General features: G+C 32.9%; 1 protein-coding gene across 1 annotated transcript in view; it reads left to right on the top strand.

Annotated features, from left to right (window-relative positions):
• Positions 1-14,404, top strand: part of RASSF6 (Ras association domain family member 6) — a 57,631-nt gene extending 43,227 nt beyond the window's left edge. Inside the window, 8 exon segments of the mRNA XM_049789864.1 lie at positions 1,917-2,089; positions 8,363-8,464; positions 8,740-8,791; positions 13,888-13,961; positions 13,964-14,008; positions 14,140-14,214; positions 14,216-14,238; positions 14,329-14,404. Of these exon segments, the coding sequence (XP_049645821.1) occupies positions 1,917-2,089; positions 8,363-8,464; positions 8,740-8,791; positions 13,888-13,961; positions 13,964-14,008; positions 14,140-14,214; positions 14,216-14,238; positions 14,329-14,404 (620 nt within the window).
• Positions 14,405-15,015: the final 611 nt, after the last annotated feature.

Here is a 15,015-nt window from a genome sequence, read left to right as displayed (position 1 = left end):
TTGAAAATAACTTCTTTTTAAAGTGGGAGTGGGATGGGGAGGAGGGATATTTGGTGGTGGGAAGGTTGCACTGGTGAAGGGGGATATTCTTTACATGACTGAAACCCAAGTACAACCATATTTGTAATCAAGGTGTTTAAATAAAGATATTAATAAAAAAAAGTCTAGCATATAAAATATATTTAAGAGGCCCCAATGATATTTCATCAGGTAGTGCATTTTCCTTGCATCCAGCCCACCTGAGTTTGATTCCTGATACTAGATATTAGCACCACAAATTGTAATTCCTGAGTGTAGAGCCAGGAATAATCCCTGAGCATCATCTCCCCCACAAAAAAGTTTCATTCAAAATTATTTGTGTAAACTATGCTAAATAAACAAACACACCAATGGAACAATATTAACAATAATAAGTAAAACAATGGTAAAAAAGTCCCAATTTTAAACCCTCATATAACTTAATAATGTAACTATACTGTCATGTACATATATATAATAATAGTATACATATAATCCAATTAACATTTTTGCAGATGTTAATACTGTACTATGAATTGATTTTAGTATTGCAGATACAAAGATCAGTGAAATATACTCATTAAATGAACTCATCCAAAAGTGAGTCATATATATTTTATTTTTACATAAAAATATTTTATTTTATATAGAATTTTATCACTAACTGTACCTAGTGTAAAATATATAATTTTAAAAATATTGATGATAACAAAATATCATTTCAATATTTTAGAGTATAACCAGTCCAAAAATAACAATATGGTTCAAAAATTTACTTATGATTTTTCTTCTGATAAAATAATTTCTTCACATAAAAATGAATTCAAAATAAACATTTGTAATTTTTAGAAATTAAGGAAAAATAATAGCTACAATAATAAAGTTGAGCATACACGTACACATAAAATATTGAAACCAGGGCAGAAAACCTGAGTCAAAGCTATATTTGGACTAATGCTGACATCAGTACTCTATTGAGCTATCTCTGAGAACTAAAGCTATCCCTGAAAATGTGGGAGTAAGATGATTGGAATAGTAAAATGAAAAGAAGAGAGACATTCTACAGCTATCATTAGCTTCCCAGTGAAGTCTGTTTTCAAACATATCTAGATGCAGTGAGCTAGAAGTTTACAGTTCCTCTAAATAGTTTAGGAGAGTTAGGAAACCATGGAACAATAGTGGAGGGTAACAAGCAGGGCATGGAGAGAATGATGCTGCTGAAATGTCTTATACATTTAACAGTATTACAAATCAAATAATGCTGCCTAAAATAAAATTAAAACACCAATAATATTAAATACAATAAGACTAAATTAATAATTTAGGTAACAGATACTTATCTTAAAATAGCAAATCACTGAGAAGAAACTCAGGATATTTGAAAAATAAGAGACAAACCCAGGAAAGAATTGCAAAAAATATTAATTTTTTTAAAAACAACTATAGGTGCCAGAAATATAGTACAATGGGTAGGTCATATTCCTTGCATACAGAAGACATGGTTCCATCCTGGCACCACATATAGTAACCCTGAGCCCATAAGGAGTGATTCTAGAGCACAGAAATAAGAGAAAGCCCTGAAAACTGACAGATGTGATTCCTCCCCCAAAAATGTTTTAAGTACAAAGATTATGTGGTCATTATTTATATTTGATGAAGTTGTTTTACATTTCTTTAGAGAGAAATCTATTTGAATATTGGATGTGTTCATAATGAATTTAGGCAACAATAAAACATGCCAGTTTCAGTATTAGTCCCTATCCCTGTCGGAATGACACTCCCTTTTAAGCTGCAATAAACTATGGGATTTTAATCTTTCTTTTTATGCCAGTTTCCATGGCAAGTGACAAAAGCTGAGCTGCTAAATGATATGGTTTTATAATTCTTATTTTTTCCAGATTATTTATCTTATCACAGCAACACTCTGAAACCTCGCGAAGCTCAAGAGCCAGAATCCCCATTGCTATATCGAACCATGAGTGAAGCAGCTTTGGTGAGGAAAATGATGCCTCTGAAGAAAGACAGACAGTACCACAGGGCTTCTATTAATGGACACTTTTATAACCACAAAGTCAGTATGAATTTCCATTATTGTTCAAAATATTGTTTCTTGTTCACTTAAACTACAATTAAAAATAGTAATTTTAGTAGTAATGTATATGTAATATTTATTGAGAGCTCTTTGGAGTATTGTATGTATATTTTTCTGAACCATTGCAAATAGTGAATTATCTCTAAGTGACCAAGCCTTGTGCCAACCATGGAAAAAATAAAGATATGGAGCTTAAGGGTTAGATAAAGAAACAAATAAAAAATAAATGTCTTTAGAATATTATAAAAGTTACTACTGGTTCAAACTACATTTAACATTAATAGCTAAATAAAAGAAAAAAGCTACAAATCTATTTATAATTGTTTTATTTTTGTCAGTTTTTGGTTCATATGCATATACATATTTTATATAGGTATGACTATATGAAAGATATGTTTTATATACATAACATAAATTCACAATTAAATACAGTATGATATCATTTGTACTGTTTTCATAATTTTACAGGTGTTTTCATAATATTTGTATTTTATTTTGCTGAAATACTTTTCAGAACTTAAAATTCATTACTGGCACCAGAAAGCTAAGATTGGGTAGGGGGGGGTTCACTTGCAAACAGTTGACTCAGATTCAACCCCTGGCATCCCAATATGTTCCACCATGCACCCCCAGGAGTAATTCCTAAGCACAGAGGTATGAGTAATCTATACTTACCCACACTGCAGAGTGTAGCCCAAATACCCACCCTACCAAAAAAAGTACATTTATTTCTTGAACTCAAGTGTTTTCTTATACAGTTAATTGAAAACAGTCCTTCAATCATTCATTTAATAAGTTCTTAAAAGATGACTTTCTCCCAGTACATTTCTAAAACCTTTAACCCAAAATTATACAATATAACCTATCTTAATATTCCTTCGGACAGGAGGGAACAAATATCCCTTCTGAATTACCTGCTAAAATTCTACATTTTTCTAGGACAAAATTTTTCTTCTGAGCATAAAGTAACACCGACAGTCTAACACGGATATGCCACTGCCAATTGTCCTGCTTTTTTTCTTTTCTTGGAATTGACAAGATACGTCATAATCTTGTGGGGAGGTTTGTGTTATAGAAAATTATGAAAACTACATAGTTCCAGATGGTATCCCAGTGCCAAGAAGGAAATTGGCTCAAAGTCCATAGTGAAGCATAGCAGATAAATGGTTAGGTGCTTGAATATTGCAGCTTTATGATCTGATTCAAATTCTTGCTGGGCAAAGTTTAAAAGTTAGTCCTTCATCTATATTTGGGGAAAGGGTAACATGTTATTTTTTTGTTTGTTTTTATAGTGCCAGAAACTGAATTTAGGCTTCACAATTAGAAGGCAAGTGCTCTATCACTATTAATCTCCAATACCCTAGTCAATCTTTTAGTTCATTCATATTTCCTACTTTGCAAGAATCTTGATGAGATTAAATCAGATCACACCTTAGCACCATTTTTGGCAAAAAGGAAGACATCACTTTATTGTTGACTTGATAGATTTTAAGCTGGAATGATAGGATATTTTAAACAAATCTCATTCACTGCAATTTAATAACGTAGGAAGAAAAACAAAATTATAATATCCCAAGAACTCTATAAGTGGAATAGTAAAGATGGGCATGTGGTAATTTATGCTTATATAGACATAAAATTTGTATATTTCATTAAAATCAAGACATTTATATTAGAGATATTATAATCATTGTAAATAATATATAAATATAACTTTACCTGTTATATATTTATAAACATGCTATAATGTATGATTTTATGAATCAAATTATGTGGTTTTGCCAACAAAATTGATGTAAAAAATATGTCCTGGGGACTGAGGAAAAAGAATAAAGGTTAAGGCATGTACCTGAGTCCAGTTTCTGGCATCACTAGACCCCTAAAGCATTGCCATATATAATCATGGAGCCCGCTGAGCACTAGAAGTGCAGTACCTCATTTTCAGGCCTACCATTGAATCATCTAGCTCTGTTGGCTAAGAAATGCTGCAGTGACTCTTGGAACCCTGACCAACTCTTGAGACATCCTCAAGAATATGGTTTTTAAATAAAGCTAAAAAATGTTATCATAAATTGATTGCATATTGACTCTTTAGAAGAAGTCTTGGATATTTATAGACCTAATCTCTTTTGTCATAAGAAAAATATTGATACTTCTTCATTCTTCAATACTAAATTGACTAAGTTGGAATCAGGAAATACTAATATAGAACTTTTGGAAACTATGATGATTCTTTAAACAACTAAGTACATATTCAAGACACCCGTGCTTTAGTGAAGGAAAAATATATAAATCTTCAGATCTCCACAGGACTTTGTTTTTAATTAAGATATTTCTTGAGTAGTGGAAAATGCACTAGAGTAGCTTACTCATGCCTTTCAGTTTCCATAAGCATAAAATTTTCGCATACCTGAAAAAATATTCATTCCAGACCACACAAATGCCATTCCTGTATATACTTTGATATATTTTTACTGTTCTCCCAATAAAGCATCCATCTAGCTTTCTTTTGAGCCACCCACAAACAGCATGTTTTCTGAATCTACCCATTTCTAGTTTTAAAATACCTAGACATTGGGACCAGAGTGATAGCACAGCTGTAGGGCATTTGTCTTGCACGCAGCTGACCCAGGACAGACCTCTGTTAGATCCCTGGCATCCATATGGTCCCCCAAGCCAGGAGCGGTTTCTGAGTGCTTAGCCAGGAGTGACCCCTGAGCATCATAGGGAGTGGTCCAAAAACCAACAAAATAAATAAAAATAAAAAATAAAAATAAAATACCTAGAAATCAAACATAAAATGAGATATATAAAAATAAACCCATTTAATGTCCTTTTATTTTAAAAATACACATTTTATTACATTTTTTACTTTTTTACTTTTTTTCTGCTACCAATAAAGATGGGTCTTTTCCTTTGTTTTTTGTTTGCTTCCTTGCTTGCTTATTTTTACTTTTCATGGCCCAACAGCTATGAAAAAATATATATATATATATATATATATTTTTTTTTTTAAAGAAATGTGCCAAATGTGGGCCCTTGCTATAGCAAGCAGGTAGTGTGTTTGCCCTGCATACAGCCTTCCCAGGTTTATCCATGGTTTCCCATATGTCCCCCATGCCTACCAGGAGTAATTTCTGAACACAAAGCTAGGAATAACTCATGAATATCATTAGGTGTGGCCCCAAAGCAAAACAAAACAAAAAAGAAGTGTGCCATAATTATGCTTATACTATTAAGACCTAATTTTGAGTTTCCTCTATTAATTATACATCATTGTATATTATTGTATCATAGAAATTAAAGTTAATATTCCACTTATATGGTTGTAAGTATTAAGTTGAATATTTATTTATAAAGCAAATAGATTTTGGCCCAGAGAACTATATTAAATCAATAATATGAGAAGTTTTTATTATTATTTGGAGTATCAATAATCTCAGGATTTAAATAGCCACTTATATATACTTATACTTATATATTCAATTTTTTAAATAGATATTTTTAACCATTGCATAAGCACACACACCCTTTTCTTTTATTTGAGTTACAACAGTTTGTGTCAATACATGTTTTAAAATTGTTTTCATACCCCTTCAATCAAAAGTTGTCCCACTATGCCCATCACCAAAGCACCAATATCTCTCTACTACAGTATGTTGGACATTCCATGCTTTTGAGTTCTTTCCTCACCAACACCTCTGGAAATCTTAGTTCTGCTAACAAGATTCCAGGGTTAATTTTGTAATAGCTTTGTCTGTTTACTTCTGTTACTTTTATATTCTACATATGAGTGTGAGCATCAGCGATCAGTCTTCTCCTTAAATATTATTTTATGTAATACAGCATTCTCCAACTCTATTCATGTTGCTGAAAATGCCAAAAAAATTCTCTTTTCTTATACTTTAAAAATGTTCCATTGTGTGCTGGCACTAGGCAGACCTGAGAACTTCTGGGTGTGGCCCAAGAAGAAAAACAAATCAAAACTTTTTTATGTGTATATATGCCACATCTTCTTTACTTATCTTGTTTTCTTTGGTATTGCGTGGTCCCTTGTGAGTGTTTTATTTGTTTGTTTTATTGGATTTGGAGCCACGCCTAGGGATCCTCAGGGCTTAGTCATGACTGTGCTCAGGGATCATTGCTTTAAAGGGCCAGACATATGTAGTACTGGGATCAAACCTGAGTCAACTGCATGCAAGGCAAGAACCCTATATTCCTTGCTATCTTTCTGGATCCTATGAAAGTTTAAAAATCCTATTTGTTTTTTTTTTTCTTAGCTGTTTATATTTAAATGATTTATTTGAAATATTAATCCAGGCTAAAGAATGTGTTTGTGACTTGTAAACTATCTATTGATTATATAGGAAAAATGTTTGGGACATCCTAAAATGACATTAAATATTTCAACTGAAATAATAGTAATATAGGTTTCCAATACACAGATTATAATTTGACATCTATGTCAAATTCTGTATCAAAAATCTAATTTCCAAAACACACTTCAAGAAATTTTTACCCAGTTTTCCAATTTGTCTGTCCTTCTGGTACCCACTATTTTGTTTATATATAATATGTAATTATATGTAATCTCTATAATATATAATATGATGTAAATTATATAATATGTAGTATGTAATCTAAAAGGGATTTGTTTGTTTGTTTTTTTTTTTTTTTTTTGGTTTTTGGGTCACACCTGACAGCGCTCAGGGTTTACTCCAGGCTCTACACTCAGAAATCACTCCTGGCAGGGTCGGGGACCATATGGGATGCCAGGATTTGAACCACCATTCCTCTGCATGGAAGGCAAACGCCCTACGTCCATGCTATCTCGCCGGCCCCACTAAAAAGGTTTTATTGTTTTTATTTTTAGGCCACACTTAGCAATGTTATAGAGATCATATTGTACCAGATATTACATGCTCTGGCCCTATGTTTCAATCTTTACGTTTCCAATGCAGTTTTTAGTTTTGTTATCTATATGTACTATTACATAATGATCACCTCCGAATGTCTAGTTTCCTTCCATTCCCATATAATGACCTCCCTTTACCTTTTATAACTTCCCTTCAATCCTTTGTCCATTTGTAACTACCTCAATTTTGTCAGAACCAGAATCTAAGGGTATTTTATAATTCCCTCAAGCTCCATCTAAATTTTCATAAATGGCAAAATGTTGTGGGTTTTAGGGGGGGGTTGTTTTGTTTTCTATTGTTGCTAAGTAGTATTTCTGTTGAGGATAGATACTGTATCTCCTTCATCACTACTTTTTGGTCCTTGAGTTATTTCCAAATTTAGACTATTTGAATAGTACTATAGAGTGCATTATCTTTTTGAACTAGTATTTTATATTTAGATTTGTAAAAATCTAGAAAGTTGAAAAAGCTTGATCACATATTTCTATTTTTAATTTCTTCCATTTTTTAAATAAATCTCAGTACTATTTTCTTTTCTTTTCTTTTCTTATTTATTTATTTATTTATTTATTTATTTATTTATTTATTTATTTTGGTTTTTGGGTCACACCCGGCAGTGCTCAGGGGTTAGTCCTGGCTCCATGCTCAGAAATCACTCCTGGCAGGCTTGGGGGAATCATATGGGATGCCAGGATTCGAACCAGGGTCCTTCTACATGCAAGGCAAATGCACTACCTCCATGCTATCTCTCCAGCCCCAGTACTATTTTCTTTAGTGGTTTCACCATTTACATTTCCAGCCAACAGTGTATATACATTCCATTTTCTCTGTCATTTTTTATCAATGCCACCTCTATTTTTATATTGTTTTTAACCAGTATTTTACATTATGATTTTAAAGTACATTTCTCTAATAATTAATAATTTTCACTGATCTCTTACAATTTTTCTTTGCCAAAATGTCTATTTAGTGTTAATTGCCTGCTGTAATGTAAAAAATAAAAAGTTGCTTTAAGAAATACATTTAGGGGCTAGAGCGATAACACAGCGGGTAGGGTATTTGCCTTTCACACTGCCGATGAGTTCAATTCTGCATCCCATATGGTCCGCCTACCAGGAATGATTTCTGAGCACAGAGCCAGTAATGCCCTGAGTGCTGCTGGCTGTGGCCTAAAAATAGACACACAAATAAATATAACAAAACAGAAAAGAAAACATACTGAAGGACAATTACAATAAAAAGAAGCAAGAAAGAAAAAATTTTGATGGGCAACCTTAATGACTCCTGATAGTTTGATGTAATTTTAAAGACTCATACAATAATTCTTTGTTTCTAGACATCAATATTCACACCAGCCTTTGGATCAGAAACTAAAGTCAGAATAAACAGTAAAATGAGTACCACAGAAGTAATAAAGCAACTTCTCAAAAAATTTAAGGTAATCTTTGTCACTCAACAGTTATATGTATCATATATAACTTAATTGTAGGTACCTAAGTTCACACTTCTCAAAAATACACGAATGTGCAAATCAAATGTTAATTTAAAATTTTAATCCCTATCTATAATATGTTCCCCTAATTATACCCTGAAAAATTGCATTATCTCAGGGAACAGAAAAGGTTCTAAGAATAAAATGTAGAACTGAATAAAGGTTGTCTTAGAGAATATATGACAAGAAAATTTATGTCTGTTCATTTTTTTTATTGACAGATTGAAAATAGTGCCCAAGATTTTGCCCTGTATATTATATTTTCAACAGGAGGTAAGAGAATTTAATCATGTCTGTCTCGAATACAGGTCGGGGGGAGGAGGGAGATTAGGGACATTGGTGATAGGAATGTTGCACTAGTGAAGAAGGTTGTTCTTTTTATGACTAAAACTCAACTACAATTATGTTTGTAATCAAGTAATTAAAGATAATATTAAAAAAGAAAAAAATAAAGATTAATATCTTCAATAACAAAGAATTTTACATAATGATACCAAAAGACAAAAAATAGAAATATGAAAAATTCAAAGAATAACAAATTAAGATAATACATTTTTTTGGAAAAATTCTTATATTCAAGGATATGCAGTAGTCAGGGAAGCAAATGGAATTGGAAGTATTAGTCAAAATGCACTATTATTTCACAATATTGACAAAACCTTTAGAAATAATTTTACCTATGCCGATAGTAGATAAAAGTTCAAGGTAATTTTAATTCAATATTTGTATATACATGATTTTTTTACTTTTGTAATCTATTGTGACAATATTTATTATAATGAAAATAATACAAATCATTTAATTCTCCAATCCTGTGGGCAAGAATCTAGTTCATGAAAATAAAGGACTAAAACCTACTTCAGAAAGGTTATTTGTAATAAACTAAAAACAAAGTTATCATTATAAAATTAATTATTTATTATTATTTTCATGTCACTATATGAGTTATATTTATACCAATTGGAAGGACTCCTAAAATAATAAACATAGGGCTGGAGTAATAACACAGTGGTAGGGTATTTGCCTTGCACACAGCTGACCCAGGATGTTCCATCACCGGCATCCCATATGGTCCTTCAAGTCAGGAGCAATTTCTGAGGACAGAGCCAGGAGTAAGTCGTGTTGTCCAAAGAAAAAAAAATTAATTAAAGATAAAATAAAACAATAAACATCTTAAGTGAAAAGTGCAAGCTGCTTAAGATGTACTTGATCCATTTAAAAAAATTTAAATATCTCTTTAGTTATTTGGCATATGATTATATTGTCAGGGAGGAGATGTGCACAGAATAAATGCAAGTCGATAATATTAATTAGCCGTTAATATCAATTATATTACAGAAAAGAGGACAGGGGGGGCCAGAGTGATAACACACAAAGGTAGGGCCTTTGTCTTGTATGCAGCCAACCTGGGATGTACCCAGATTCGATTCCTGGCATCCCAGAGCCTGCCAGGAGTGATTTCTGAGCACAGAGCCAGGAGTAACCCCTGAGTGCCATCAGGTGTGCCCCCCTAAAAACAAAAAAAAAGAAGAAGAAGAAAAGAGGTCAGAAATAGGAAGGAACAAAGAATTGTAATAAAATAAATGCAGAAATAAAATATAATGAGTTTACAATAAAAATGAGTATTTTCCCCTATGTACTCAGTGTTTATGGTTGTACATAATGACATGTATGATAGGAAGCCATTTACTGGATAATGTTGATTTTCTCTTCAGGTGCCCCAGTGTTTCTAGTTTCTGTCTTATATTTTTCTCCTTTGTTTTTATTGTAATCATATGTGCTCTTACAATAAAAATGTTTTGGTGACAGAGTGGGGATTGGCATCTGCCTTGCATGCAGCTGACCCAGATTTGATCCCTGGCATATCATATGGTCTCTAAGCCTGCCAGAGTAATTTCCAGAATGCAAGCCTGGTAGCAAAGCTGACACAGGAAATGTTCCACACATTTTAGGAAGAGAAAACAGGTTCAGGAACTTCCACCGCAAGCTATCTGTAAGCAAGCAAAGAGTACCTGCAGGCAAACTGGCTAACTGTGGGACCAAAAACAAAAGAAGTCACTTTGACCCAAGAGTAGGAATAGCAGGGTCACCTCCATGAGTGGAAAGCAGGTAAAAGAAGATGGCCAGTACAGAGGTACTTCCCATCCAGGTGAGACAAGCAATGCAATTTTTTGGGGGGGGCACACCCGGCAATGCTCAAGGGTGACTCCTGGCTGTCTGCTCAGAAATAGCTCCTGGCAGGCACGGGGGACCATATGGGACACCGGGATTCGAACTAACCACCTTAGGTCCTGGATCGGCTGCTTGCAAGGAAAACGCTGCTGTGCTATCTCTCCGGGCCGCAATGCAATTTTTTATCCTGAATAAAATAAGAATTGATTACTTCAACAACTCCCTCTTATAGTTTTATATAAAATGCAGAAATATGAGCTGAAACAAAGTAAACCAGGTCCCAAAGTTCTCTGCAAAAGGCAGAAATTCCTATATGAATGATAAAAAGGTGGCAGTATTTTCCATAGGCACAGTTAAAATAGGGTAAATAGGAAAAAAAAAAACCTTTAGCCTAAGAGCAAGATGTCCTTACCCATGAAACATCTTGATATAAGACCAACTACAGGGGTAAGCAGTCTAATATGTCTAACCAACTTGCTTCTTGGTCCCAGGAAAAGTTCTCATCGCAGTTGTTACTGTCAGATTTGTAATTAGAGATCTTGTGTTTTGCACTGATCCTATGCCGATATCAAGACATCATGAAGTTTGTCCTGGTTTCATATAACTGTTAAGTGGGATGCCATAGAAACCTACCCTGGATGCAAGACATTTCTTGCAAGTTTCAGTTATGGGGCCAGTGTTATGAAGATAGCACATAGACATCTGTGCCTGTATCAAACATGCCTTTAAAATCTTGCCATTAATCTCAAGGGTTAATATTGGGTGCTCTTCTTGTGTAAACTTAACAGTAAAGACTATTAAAGGGTTGTTGAAATACTGATATATATTTCAGAATTTCCTACAAAATGAATTAAATTCCAAGCACTTCCAGATTGGGTGAGAGTCTGAGGATCTATTTCTAATGATCACCACAAAGCATAACCATCATGTAAAATAACTTGTTCTGTAATATCAAAATTAAACTAAATATGTAAAAACCAAGAGAACATTAGAAGTTTAAGTCAAAAGAGTATGGTGGTTAGTGACAGGCTTACATTAACAAATTGCTTCAGAAAAGAGAGAGAAATTAAACCTGTGAAATCGATGTCTATGGGAACATGTCACATTAATTGCAGGGAAGCTGAACTTCAGTTTTCTAGTAACTTTTTTCTAGTCACTTTATCCTGGGTTAAGTCTTACCCCTTGAATGAGAATAGTTATGACTTCTGGAATTTATATAGCTTAGGAGAATTATTTTATGGGAAAGTAGGTAGAAAATGGGGAGAAAGAACCAACCGGCCTAGCTTTTACTTATTTCAGCATAGGAGACAGTTATCTCTTTAATAATATGAAAGTTAGGTGATATTAGACTTCTTAAATCTTCTAAAAGCTAGCTTAAAGTAAAACCAAAGTTCATTTACAATGGCCTCATTATTTCTCTTTGTCATTTATTGACTTTCTTCTCCTAGGCATAAGGACAGTTATTTTAGTCCTTGTACACTTTGGTTGCATTATCTCTGTACTGGTCTCCAGTGTTTTACTTGTTAATTTTCTCTGTTTGAATAATGGATTATTCAAATCATTTAAGGTTCCATCTATCAATTCCTGCAGGTTTTCATTCAAATGTTAATTTTAGTGAGGTCTTCTCTAGCTGTCTTATTAATAATTGCAAACTTTTCCCATGTACATACATATTTATATTTATACATGTATGTACATTATTACTTTTTTTCTAAATACCACTAATGTGTCATTTTTTTTTCTACTTTTAGGTTTGTTTGTTGTTTGTTTTTTTTTTGTGCCACACCTGGCCCTGCTGAGGGGTTACTCCTGGCTCTGCTCTCAGGATTACTCTGAGCAGTGTTTTGGAGACTATATGAGAAGCCAGGAATTGAATATGAGTCTCAATCAGAAGTGCAAAAAAAAAATGCCCTATTGACTGTACTATCAATCAGGACCCTATTTCGTTTTTATTATTTATCCCTACACCTGACTATTGAAGAGAAGTGACTTTACTCTGCTTTGCCTTATAATGCACACAAAACTATATAAAAATTCATGTAGTGGGGACTCAAAAATATTTAAGAAAGGAAGAAAGAAATAAGACAAGTTAGTTCATACTTCGTGTGTGTGTGTGTGTGTGTGTGTGTGTGTGTGTGAGAGTGAGTGGTTTTTGGGTCTCACCCAACAGCGCTCAGGGGTTATTCCTGGCTCCATGCTCAGAAATCACTGCTGGCAGGCTCGGGGGACCATAGTGGATTCCAGGATTCGAACCAATGACCTTCTGCATGAAAGGCAAATGCCTTACCTCCAAGCTATCTCTCTGTCCTTATACTTTCATTTTTATAAAAGTAAAATCGCCACATGTAAATTAAGTATGATAGAAAGCTTAAGGTGCTTTTGTGGCAGGAGTATTATAGAAATATACTTTTATGAATAAAATTAGAAGTTTTTTTTCTTATCTAATTATATGACTGAGTGAACAAAAAGTACAGATAAATGAAATAGTGAAATAGTGGTCCCTAATTTCAAAACATTAAGTTGGCATTTTAAGAAAGAACCTTACTGTGTTAATAAAAAAAAAAAAAGAAGGAAGAGTTGAAAATAATTACAAAGTTTAAGCTAAACTAACGTGAAAAATAGAATTCTGTGAACTGTACTAAAGAATCAACCTTTGTCGAGTAAATCATTGTTTGAAAAATCATTTAAAAATTTTGAGGTGTGTTAATCAAAAGCATAAGTGTTATTTGAGATTTATTTGAACATTTTACCCACAACAACTAAATTTGAAAGATATAAAGTCAAACCTTATATTAAATGAAAAAAAAATTCAATGTTTACTTAAACATTTTAATTGACTTACTTTTTTGTTTTTGTTTTTTTGGTTTTTGGGTCACACCTGGCAGTGCTCAGGGGTTATTCCTGGCTCCAGGCTCAGAAATTGCTCCTGGCAGGCACAGGGGACCATATGGGGCGCCGGGATTCGAACCGATGACCTCCTGCATGAAAGGCAAACGCCTTACCTCCATGCTATCTCTCCGGCCCCATTAATTGACTTACTTTTTTAAATGAATGCATCTGGGTTCTGTTTTTTTCTCTGATGTTTTAGATATTCTTCCAAATCTTACTAAAGGAAGAAAATAAATGTAAGAACTATTTTTCTCCCTGTTCATTAAGATAAATTTCTGACTATAATGTATTCTTGTTTTCTTTTGCAGAGCAGAAACGACTAAAGAAGACAGACATACCATTACTACACAGGCTTATCCAGGGACCTTCCAAGAATGAATGCTTCGAATTTTCCTCATGGATAAAGACACAGAAGAAATTAGCAGTGATGTATGCTTATCATTATCCTTTATCTGTCGCTGATACTTCCTTATGAAACTTCTGCATAAGATGTCTCATCACATCTTATGTGAGAGTTCATCACCTCTCTCATAGTTTTTCTTTTTCTCTCTCTATTTCAGGTGGCTCAGTATATTAACTTTCACTTTTGTCGCCGTGGAATCCATTCTCAGAGATTAAATGAAGAAGAGATAAGGAGAGATTGAAAGAACAAAATCAAAGTAAGTAGAAAATATTTACCCTGGATTCTTCAAAATTTTAATGCAAAAATTATACCCAATTTTTAATACTTTTTATTTTCTTTTTTTCAGATTCACAAAAGAAAAGGCTTATATACTGGAATTTATTAGAAGTAAACGGATAATAAAAACAGAAACAACAGTTTAGTTTGTTTAACAATACGCCACTTATTTAAAGACCTATCTAAATTAGAGTGGTTACTCTTTGATGATATCAATAAATTGTTATATTTGGCATTCATACAAATATATAAAAGTTGCATTCATAACAATGAGAAAACTAAAAAAAAGCTTATATCTGAAGTGATAAAGTTAAAGTTCACAGTTGAACTGAAATGATCAGGAATTTAATTCAGTAACTGAAAACATCTTGATGACTGGTATATTTCAAATATATCTTTTAGTAAAATGATTGATAAATTTGAATTTAAATGAAATCTTCAGATATCATAAAGTTTAAATTTCTTTTTAACTTGAACTGTCAAAAGAACTGAAATAACTTCAACCATCTCTCAGAAGTTTTTTAGAAATTAAAGTTTGCCAAGTCATGAAATAAAAAGTACTACATATCAAGAATTTGATGACAAGTGTTTCACAGATCCTTAGAAACTCTAGCATTTTTTATAAATTTAGGGCTATCTTATATGATAGAATATTATTGGTTATCTATAACGTCAGAACTATCTGTTGTTTGGAATGGAACAGATTATACTTTTAAGTAATATAAACTGAAATTTTTCTGAACTGAAGAAAAGGTTT

Source organism: Suncus etruscus, chromosome 16, assembly GCF_024139225.1.
Source record: "Suncus etruscus isolate mSunEtr1 chromosome 16, mSunEtr1.pri.cur, whole genome shotgun sequence".
NCBI lineage: Eukaryota > Metazoa > Chordata > Mammalia > Eulipotyphla > Soricidae > Suncus > Suncus etruscus.
The sequence above is the reverse complement of the archived record's forward strand: the minus strand, read 5'-3'. Positions and strand labels throughout refer to the sequence as shown.